The sequence below is a fragment of the Branchiostoma floridae genome, chromosome 12, assembly GCF_000003815.2.
Source record: "Branchiostoma floridae strain S238N-H82 chromosome 12, Bfl_VNyyK, whole genome shotgun sequence".
NCBI classification, from domain to species: Eukaryota; Metazoa; Chordata; class Leptocardii; order Amphioxiformes; family Branchiostomatidae; genus Branchiostoma; species Branchiostoma floridae.
In genome coordinates this window covers 4,409,208-4,420,240 of record NC_049990.1, presented here as the reverse complement: position 1 = coordinate 4,420,240, position 11,033 = coordinate 4,409,208, and the positions used below count along the sequence as shown (strand labels likewise).

General features: G+C 40.8%; 1 protein-coding gene and 1 long non-coding RNA gene across 2 annotated transcripts; both read right to left on the bottom strand.

The window, feature by feature from the left end:
• Positions 1-3,615: 3,615 nt before the first annotated feature.
• LOC118428112 lies at positions 3,616-6,110 on the bottom strand. Its single transcript, XR_004832605.1, has 3 exons — positions 5,980-6,110; positions 4,991-5,026; positions 3,616-4,266 (listed from the first exon to the last, which is right to left on the bottom strand). It is a non-coding gene; the product is annotated as an uncharacterized LOC118428112 (long non-coding RNA).
• A 268-nt stretch (positions 6,111-6,378) lies between these two features.
• LOC118428042 (testis-specific serine/threonine-protein kinase 1-like) lies at positions 6,379-10,724 on the bottom strand. The gene is made up of 6 exons (XM_035838006.1): positions 10,342-10,724; positions 9,794-9,934; positions 9,351-9,431; positions 8,156-8,272; positions 7,325-7,534; positions 6,379-6,627 (listed from the first exon to the last, which is right to left on the bottom strand). The coding sequence occupies exons 1-6, from the start codon at positions 10,498-10,500 to the stop codon at positions 6,379-6,381; spliced, it is 957 nt and encodes a 318-aa protein (XP_035693899.1). The 5' UTR covers positions 10,501-10,724.
• Between the last annotated feature and the right edge of the window lie 309 nt (positions 10,725-11,033).

Below are 11,033 nucleotides of genomic sequence, written 5' to 3'. Positions count from 1 at the left end.
CCCTTTTCGTAGGGCTGTAGATTGCCGACGGCAATGGATATTAGACTGGCAGTCAGGAAGGTCCTGATTGTTTCCACAGCCAGAGGTCACATCCAAGTCAAAACCTTTTCATGAATAGAAACTACAGACCAATATCGCAGTATACATGCAATAATATGTCAGGGTGCAATATATATTAGATAATCATGCAGTGTCGTTTTCTGACATGAAAACTTTGTTGCAGATGCAGAAAGATGCATTTTGTCCACAAACAGCAGGTCGATTTTTATACTCCCGACGTGAGAAATTCAGACAAGAGTGAACATTGGCAAACGTAGACTTTGCAAAACATGGTGGCATTGCATAACTAACGAGGATTACTATGACAAACTTCTGCAAAACGACTGTGTCATCATACTTACGAAAAACGAATTTTGGGTAGAGGAGATCATGAAAGTTATGAAGAGGAGGATCTCACTTGCACAATTAATAAGACAAAGTCTAAAAGATGGAAGTGTGTGACGTGTTTGAGTTGATACTATTAGACATGAATTATGAACTTGCTTGCAAAGTTTTGGAAATGTTTTTTTTGGAAAGGCATAAACTCGTACAATTGTAGCACAATTGCCTTTAAGTACGAAGTCTTGCTTTCGGTGTGTCTGGATGTTTGTGGTGATGTGTGTTCGTACATATTTGAAGACAATTGAGTGACAGGAAGAGAGTGCGAAGGTGATTTCACTGTTAAAGTCAGACTCTAGGTAGAGTTTAGGTTTACAGAACTATGTTTATAGTTGTTTATCAGAAATGACAGACAGTCCAGGAGGAGACTACTAATTCAATTGAAGTATTATTTTTCAGAATGAGAATGATTTATTTGCAAAACATCGCAGCCTATGGGCATTTGGTCTATGTCTTTGCCATTATATATTATCAATATGCTAGTCATGGACAATTTCTTCGTAGAGTGACAGAAAGTGATCAAATGACACATTTGGTGCTGACAAATACCCATGGTGACGGCCAGTAACCATGGTAACGGTCGTTTTGTACAGGTCATTGACCTTATTTTTATGAAAAAGAAGAAGAAGAAACGTAACAAAAACAAACGACAAGCTAGGAATATATGATACTCCACGGAAGCGTGACATCTTTGAACTCTTCTTTTTTCCCCTTATTTTATTGATTTACATATCAGACATGACATAGTGGTGAATGCACTCTAGCCGAGCTAATATTAACATTACCACTAGGACATTTGAAAATAAAATAAAATAAAATAAACAAAGGACAAAACCATGTGAGATCAAATAAAATAAAGTACAGCAGTGGGGTGACGGATCCAACAAGTGTATATATATATACATACAAGATTTTTAAGGAATATGTTCAATCAATTTGGAAACGTTTGGTCTGGAGTATGTATGACTGTGTAAGTTGCATAATATTGGTATTTGTTTCCTTTGATGAAGAGGGTGAACCCCTGATTAAAAGTTGAGTTAGGGCTGGGTCAGACATAGTTTTCAAATCAAGGGTTGAGCTTCTTTAAAATTAAAGACTCACCACAGTAACTTGAAGCTTTCTGTCAATGCCAAATCACTGTCACATTTTGTGCCCAAAAGACTAACTTAGCAGGAAGGTGAATTGAGTTCAATTTCAAATTTACCACTTAAAAGTCTATGTAGTCTAAAAGCTAACTCTACATTCTGGGTTATTGGGTTACACATACACAAATACACACACGCACGCACGCACGCACGCACACACACACACACACACACACATGCACATAACATTGCCAACCCTGAGAACAAGTTTCGATGACATTGTATCTTTACATTGTACATACAAGCATTTGAATAAGATACATGACAAAAATATGTTTAAGTAAAAAAAAAAAGGAAAATTTCGTTGCCTGATTCTGAATTGGTCAACCGGTATAAACGCCATTTGGTCTAACACTGGAGCTATGAGCCATGATTCTGCCACTGACGTTGTATTACTGTAACGTTATAGCTTTGCAGTGTACTTCAGTCATTGTGTTTATCTAATACCCAGTGACCATTGCTCCCCAAAGTATTTGATAGAAAAAAACACTAAAGCTGAATGGGAGACCTGAATCTGCTTCCGCTATCCACTATAACGGGAACCTGACACGTTAGCAGGAAGTGCCAGTGCATTCAAAAGACCATGACCCAACAGCAGCTTTGTGGTAAACACAACTGCCACAAGTTACCTAGCAAAATCTGAAAATGTGAAAGTGGGTTACCGGTGCTTACGTGGTCCATGGAGTGATAGCTGACGTAGATAACAGACTAAGACATGAAAAGGAATTTCTTCGAGATAAAGGGGTAGCAGATGATGAATATCCAACCAAATGAAGATGACCGTGCTCACCGGTACTGGACCCAAAACTCTGTTGATGTAAGAGCCATCACTCCTTCATTACATAAACGTCGCCAGAAGAAGAGGAAGAATGTGCTACTCCACAGTGTGCTTGAACATTATCGGAGATGGGAATGTAAAGTTACTGCAAAGTGCAGCAGAGACTTGTTCATGTATACATACATCACTTAGCTTTCATGATCGATCAGCTGCTGTGTTAACAATGTTTCTTCTTAGAAAGACACAGCAATGTCATGACATACGAGCAAAATAGCTTATTGTGTGCAGTTTGCAATTTGATGAGGTACTGGTGACTGCTCAGAACCGCAGCTTGAGGATCTAATGCACGGTTTCAAGTCTACGTAAGGAATATATGTTTGGTACGATGGATAGCAACAATACAGCAACAATAATCAAGCTGGGGTATACACCAAGGGGTGTACTGGTTGACCAAGTCAGATTCAGACGACAAATCATAAGATGGGATTAAACAGGCGACTTCAAAATGACAAATACTTTTCTTTTCTTGTAAGTAAATAATTGGTAACTTAGCATTGTTGGTTGTGTATACTATAGATTTGAAAGTAATATATGTGTTCAAGTGTTACCTACAGTTTAAGTATAATATGCAGAAATGAGTGCACAGCTTTCTTCTTCACTGTGCATGTATAAGATGTCTGTATAATCAATGGCAATAGAGGCTTTTGGTTGGTTCGCACAGCCTGATTCTATGATATCATCATATTGCCAGATGACGTTAATCAATGAGAGGCTCAATCGTGCTATAAAAAACGTGATTTGACCACTTTTTTCTGAGGGCTGAACCATGTGTAGAGGGGGGTGGGTTCAATAATGCGCTCATTTAGAGAATTTATTCAGGAGATTTTGATTGTATTCTATTTTTTATCACTTTCCTTGAAGAGATATTGATATGCTCGAAGTGAGCCTGTACGTTTCACTCAACCTGTGATTTGACAAATGCTGTGTGTAACATTAAAAGATTTAGATTTTGATCCTAAAACAAGAGTTGTCTCACTCATTTGTCAGTTTGTCATACTATAGTTTGGCTGTATGACAATGGGCCGCTTTCCATACTTGTATACAGTATCACAAGACATGGTCGGCTGCTATACCCACCTCATTAACCACCTGGTTCGCTTCGCTCACTCAATGGTTTACTCGTTTATAGGAACCGATAATGCCTTATGGCACCGCATACACCTCACGGTGAGTCACCAGCCCTACAATATTGTACCATACAGTGTGTGTTTACTTCTTTCTACAACATTCCCGATCCCTTTCTTCAAAGGAGTTAGGCACACATGTATTTTCATCTCATGGCGTTTTTATTTGCGTATGGTCGCATTAATATTGGAGTGTCGAGTGGACGTAAAATTCATAAAATCGAGTCAGTGTGACCTTATGTAACATTCAATAAGATATCGAGTCTTAGCTCAAAGCATGTTTTTTTTTTATTCCATTCATTATTACACCGGGAACGTATGGTAAAGGGAGGCTTGTCTGAAAGTAAGGGAAAAGAGTACACCTTTCTTCAAGTATGTCCCCAAGAAACTTTTAAAAATAACAATGGTTTGGTTTAGTTTGAGGCACAAAAATCTGTATATTTTCGGTTTTGAAAATGACTATACTGCACAAAAGTTAATTGTACTGATAACAGTTAAAACTCGGTCTACTTTTTACTCTTTTCTGTGTGCTGCGGCTTTTGGCCGGAGGCCTGGTGTTTGTCGTCGTCCCTGGAGTGACGGCGATACTGGTTGCTGATTGGCTGGTGGTGCTGGTTGGTGATTGGCTGGTGGTGCTGGTTGCTGATTGGCTGGTGGGCGGGAGGGATGGGGGTCGGCGCGCGGAAATGTGGGTCCTGGGCCTGCACTGGCGTCAGCGTCGCTATGGAAACGGCATGGACACCAGCACATCATTAGCATAGTACGGAGGTGTGGCCGAGGACTTTTGGGGTGGTCTGAAAATACCATCGTAGAAAAGTATGAAACTTTTTTTTTAGGATTTCCCTTATAAATGGATGCGAATTTTCATTGCATTATAATATAATGGCGTCATCGAGATTTTGAGAAAAGTATGAACCTTTGAGGATGTGCCTTATTGCAAGTCCATATAAATGGATGACAATTTTTATCACGTCATAACGGAGTCATCGAGATTTTTGGGCCACGTCATTCTCATAAGCATAGCTTGACTAACGCCAGGCTGGAAGGTTGTCAATGATGTATTAAACAGAAATCTACATAACTGTAATGTTAGACAAAGGATTTTCATTTCTGTTTGAAGACCAATTTCCTGTACTTTTTTTTGCAAAAAAAAAGAAAAAGATTGTACAGGCAGCCAGGGGAACCCTCACTATCTCAAATATCACTGGAGAGTGTGCTGTTTAGGCTTATTTCCAAACCGGGGCCCAGCCGGGCAGCTTTTGGGAACAAAAAGTATGATATAAAACTAAAAAGACACCAAACTACACGAGACGTAAAGAAAATAGCCGTGGGCATTGTATATATTTTTACGCATACATTTCTGTTTTTCGTTTCCACAAACAACCTGGCCCGGCGCCGGTTTGGAAATGTGACGTAAGCATTGGATGATGGACAGTTAGACTTACCGTTTGGGCGATGATGGTCTCTGGGAACAAGGGCGGCTGTAGACACAGGATGCAAAATTGTTAATTGAATACATCAGCGAATATATCTGATAAAGAGAAAAATGGAAATGTACATTGCTCCTGTTCAAGTCTACAGTAGAAAGGACGAACATGGACTAAGTATGATATCAAATACAAGCTTGATATTCCATACTCTTTCTATGAGAGCACAGATACCAGAGCTTTGGCGGATGCGTGTATGTAAGTGCGTGTGTGTGTCTGGGAAATGTGTGTAAAGGGAGGGTTCACACGTGCGTATATATTCAAGTCTGTATGAGGTCCATATGGAAGTCTTAGCTTCTACCAGGCTTGCAGGTAAAAATAGTACAAATTGGACAAAATAGTAGAAATTGGACAAAATATAGATGAAAAACATGCCAAAAGAGTTAGCTGGCCGAGGGGTGTAATTTGTGACCCAGCTTACTTGTCTGACATATTATCACAATTTATTTCCAAATGTTCATTCAACCAAACCGAAAGAATCACTCTGTTTAGAGAAGCTACAAAGTCATATCCCAACTTCCCCACACACACAGAAGAACAGAAAGCCATTTTTCTCTTGAAATCGCAGAACTCACAAATTGAAGAAAAGGTGGGGCTTTTCGTCTCCCTCTGCTTCCAAAAAGAAGTCAAACCCAACCTGTTTAGAAATAGCTAACGCTAGTATTAGAGTAGAATATTGTTTATAACTGTTCATCACAGTGTCATTTGTATAAATCTTCTATGCTTATACAATGCACTTGCAATTAGCCCTCGGGCATGAATTTGCAAATAAATTTCCTAATAATAATTATCTGTCTGTATTTGCCTAATTTGTATTATTTTTCCAGCGACCTGTTGCGCCTGGTAGAGACTAAGACTTCCATACGGACCTCATTCGGCTTGAGTATATACGCACGTGTGAACCCACCTTTAGTCTGTGTTTTATTTTGCATGTTGCTTTGATGTACCATTGGGTCGGGGCTCCTTTGGTCTCACAGAGGCGTCGTGTGCAGTGGCGCCCCCTACCTCCCCATCAGGGGCCCTCTGCTCTGCAGCCGGGCTACCGTGTGTGACGTCATGGGATACCCCAGATGCTCCCTAGATATCAAACAAATCCATTTTGTTTTGAGAACAATCCAAAATTCATTTGTTTTCAAATGATGTTGCTTCACAAACACTATGAAGTCACTTAGCAGAGAAGGGAGTAAAAAACAATAGACAAGCAATTACAGTTTTTTTTGTTTGACCAATGTTTATAAACTTCTTACTATATATTCTTCCGTGGAAAAATGTATTCTTAACTGCTTACTGAACTTTTTGAAGTAAGTTCAAGCTCTCATTTCGAAAATTGATCTTGCCCTGCGTGCTTAACAGACACCAGAGGAGGTAGATACAGACGAAGTACAGAAAGTACCCACTTGGGGAAGGGCGTTGTCCGATGCAACCTGGTCGCTGCTAGAAGAAGCGCCACCTTGTGCCAAGAAAGTGTGCTGCAGCAATTGTTCGATGGTCGGCCGTTCTGTGACGTTTGGCGTTAGGATCTGGTTAATCAGGTCCTTGCAGTCCTGGTTGACCTTCCTTGACCTAGGAAAGCCATACTTCTTCTCAAGCTGAATCTACGACGATATAATAAAGAAGAAGTTTATTTGCAAGTTCGTGCCCTATGGCTAATTGCAAGTACATGGTATAAACGTAATAGATATACAAATAACAATAGACAGTTATAAACAATGCTCTACTCTAATACTAGTGTTGTCTATTTCTGAACAGGTTGGGTTTGACTTCTTTTTTGGAAGCAGAGGGAGACGAAAAGCCCCACCTTTTCTAAAATTTGTGGGTTCTGCAATTTCAAGAGAAAAGTGGCTTTCTGTTCGCCTATCAAAGTGGGGAAGTTGGGATATAATAACAGACACTATTAGTATGGTGAGAATATGATGAATGAGAATATGAGAATACTACCATCATTTTAGGAACGTCACGATTAAAAAAAATTAAAATGAACAAAGGTTCAAACATTCAGGTGTCTCGCTAGCACAATTTATGCATTTTTTTAGAAACTTTTGCTATGTCTTCATGTATGATTTATCAATAGTTTCGTGAGCATGTCATATAATTTTCATCTTTGGGATAATTGTATGTTGACAATTGATGCATAATATAGATATTTTCTCACCTTGATTGACTAATATATATCTTTATATTGCAGCATTTTTACAACTGGTCGATGTGTAACGCTATGTTAGTAAAATCTATTTAGTAGATTCTTGAAATACGATACCGCGTAAGTTAGATTTGAAGTGCTATTAAACTTACCTTGATCATTTTTTTGATGTTCGAGTCGTCGAAAGGCATGGAGCCACACGCCATGATGTACAGAATAACTCCCAAACTCCACACGTCGTAAAGTTCGGCAAGGTACGGAATGCCCTGCAGTACTTCCGGGGCTGCATAGGCGGCGCTGCCACAAAACGTCCTGCTCAGTTCGCCCTGTCTGAACTCTCGGGCGAAGCCGAAATCTGAAAGCTGTTGGAATAAAGATCTCACTCAGTTAAAGACTATCCAACAGTTATCATTTCACAAACGTTGGCACATGTAACGCTAGTTCACCTTTATCCGCGGACTAACCTCTATTCCTTCTTTATAGAAAACGGGATATTCACATAATTCAGAATACTAGTATTTAGTCGATGGACGTGGCGTCAAACTAGAGAAATGTGAAAATACGAAAATATTGCGGTCTTAACACGGACTTCATATCCCCATTCATATTAGAATCCCTTTCACGTTGGAAAAGTTTTCTAGCACCCTTGGACGTAAAACGCCAGAAAGATATCTGATTATTGAAATCGTCAATACTATAAATACATTTAATTTTGCGAGGATTTAATTTCACGGTAGCGGGAAAATGGAGCTTCCGCGGTGGTTTTAAGTTCACGGTAACGCCATAGATTGTAGCCACATAATATAATAGATAAATGTTCGCGGTGGTTTTAACTTCGCGGTAGCGCCATAGACATAGCCACATAATATAAAGGATAAATGTTCGCGGTGGTTTTAAGTTCGCGGTGAAGTGACCACCGGCGAAAACTGCGAACATAAAACTACCGCGAACAATTCTACATTTATAGTATATGCCTGCCTGACCTTAATGTTGTTCTTGGAGTCCAACAAGACGTTTTCACACTTGAGGTCGCGGTGCACGATGCCCCTGCTGTGCAGGTACTGAACCCCCGTCAGTAACTGCCGGAACATCACTCGGACCTGTCCGGGCAATAGGGCATGTGTCAGCCACATACATGTACAGATACAGTAGAAGCCAGTTAATAGCACAACTGATTACTGCACACTTCTGTTAATTGCACTGAATCCCAAAATCCCAAACTTGTGCTGTCCAGCTGGATAACTTGGCATTATTGTAATCTCCACGCGTAGCCAATTTACTCTTCTGCCGGCTAAACTCCTTCCCCAGCAGCTTATGTTACTGTCTTATACCACGGAGGAATCTGCTTGGAGATTAGCATCATTGCACCACCTGAATAATTGCACGAAAAACGCTGGCAATTGGGGTGAGCAATTAAACGGATTCTACTGTATCTAGAACAAAAAATAATCTCAGATCCGTGAGTAATTTTAAATGGTTACGGACGACACTGGGTAACAACCTGTAAAGGTAATAGAGTGAGAGGACAACAGATGTACTCGTTGTATCAAGGAGGCTTCATTGATCAGAAAGTCAGACTCAGTCACTTTTTTTTAATCTCTGGGACCTCATTTTTCCCAGTGCAGAAGCGACACTTTGCTGCAGTGCGAGATAGACTAGTCAGTAGTGCCATGAGAAAAGTTATCGAAACGTTGGCAATATGTAAAAGTTACTCAATCATTTGGTTGTGTACGATGTCTTTGTAATCCAAATAAGCCAAGAGATCAAAAGTTACAGCCATTTTATACAGGCAGCTTTAGAACTTAGTTGCCCAAGAAACATACTTTAATAGGACATTCGCAGATGTGTATTTTGCGTCGGATGAAAACTAAAAACCTGAGTAGTAACTTCCAAAAAGATAATTTCATCAGGTTGGTAGAACATAGGACTTTTCTTTTGCACAGCCAGAATGCCTCTTACCTGCTGACGTTTCGATGTCTCTCAGACACCTTCGTCGAGGTTCTAACTGTAGTGCTGCTTCTCGCCGCTATATGCAGCCGATGTAGGTGGCGCTTTTGCGGCGAGAAACAGCTCGGAGGAAGATTTCTGAGAAACACCGAAACGTCGGCACGTCAGCAGGAATTTGTATTCTGATTCTGCAAAGAAAATCCCCAATATCCTGAGTAGTAACATTCTGACCTTGCTCTCCGACAGCGCCCCGTGCAGCTGTATGTACTCCAACAGATCTCCGTGTCCGGCATAGTCCATCACGATATAGACCTGATGAGCGGGAAGTAGAAGACAGTTTCTGAATACGTGAAGCATACCCTAATAAATCTATAATAGAACGATCTAAAGTCCCATTAATTTCATCGCTGTCATTGATATTATCATCAGTTTTTGTTTAGGTGTTTGACTGGTATGTGAGCAGATGATCTGGCAGCGAAAAGGATAAAACAAAACTGTTGAATTGTCTAGATTCTGCGGGCAGGTAGCATAGGCCTTGCTTTGAATGTGGGACACCTGGCAGTTCAATTTCACTATACACGGCAGATTACAATTTGTACAGACACGCAATCCATTCCATCCATTTAATCAAATCAACGTGGCATAAAGGAAAGGAGACCTAACCGATGACTTACCCTGGACCCCAGCTCCATGATCTCGTGTACCTTGATCACGTGAGGATGGTCCACCTTCGTCAAGACGCTGAGCTCGCGCGGAAGGAACTTCTCCCGGAAGTCTTGAGGCGCAAGGGACTTGTGGATGATCTTGATGGCCACCTGGAGTCAGACGTACCGTACGTTTTTTTATTAAGATTATTTCAAAGAACGTTTGAGGTTAGCTATGCGCAGATACAGGTGTGACAATTCGTTGACACAATTCGTGACGTGTCACGCTATATAGTACCGATGAGGTTTTATAAAAACTCATTGACTCTGATTACTAAAGAAAACATTTTCAATTGATATAGGTAAATATCATGATCTAGTGAGGTTTCAGCATTCTTCTACTAGTCAAAACAAGGACAGGGGTGTTTACGAACAAACAAACCCACACGAGCATGGACAAATATATGGGAAACTATCCATTGGGGTACAACCCCCAGAGACCAGCCAAAACTGGACGAAAGATCTACTATATTCTACTCTACTCACGTACATCTGCTTAGAGATAAGGAACACCCTACCTTGCCGTGGAGTCTGTCTGAAGTAGCCGACTTGACCTTGGCGTACGACCCCTCCCCGATGTGCAGCTCCAGATGATACCCTCGCCTGCTCAGTTCCTCCTCCTCCGTCTCTTTTAGCGCAAGACGCGACGCTGCCGCGGGCCGAGCCGTATTGGGCATTGTCTTAGCAACTGTTTCTTCCTTGTCTTAAGTTAAGTGTTCAAGGGGGATTCTAATTCTACTCGGTCTTTAAGTCAAAAATCTTAGCGCTCGGGGACTGAAATGCACTGGCTTACGTTGGGTCCCCCATTGTTCCAGTGCAGAAAGAGCAGCGAGAATGGTCCGAACATTGTGAAATCATAAGGAACGGCGGGCGTTCTAGAACAAGTCGAACGCGGTTGCCAAGAGTTTTTGTGACGGAAGAAAACAATGGAGAGTTTCTGTTTTCCAGTAAACTAGATGAGGGAAACATCAGGAAACCGGACCTGAAAAATTCAGTAGACCGGATGTTACTTGATCAGGCATTCACACGTTTTGACGCTTACCAGTCGAAGAAACATATCAGGAGCGAAGTAGATAGTCATTTCTACCAAGGTTTGCCTTGTAAGATTTTAGAACACCAGTGTGTAAGTCGAATTACTCTACCAAACAGATTTCTTTGTAGTGAAATGGACCATTGTTGTGAGTACAGTCTATTCGCAAGTTTTCACATA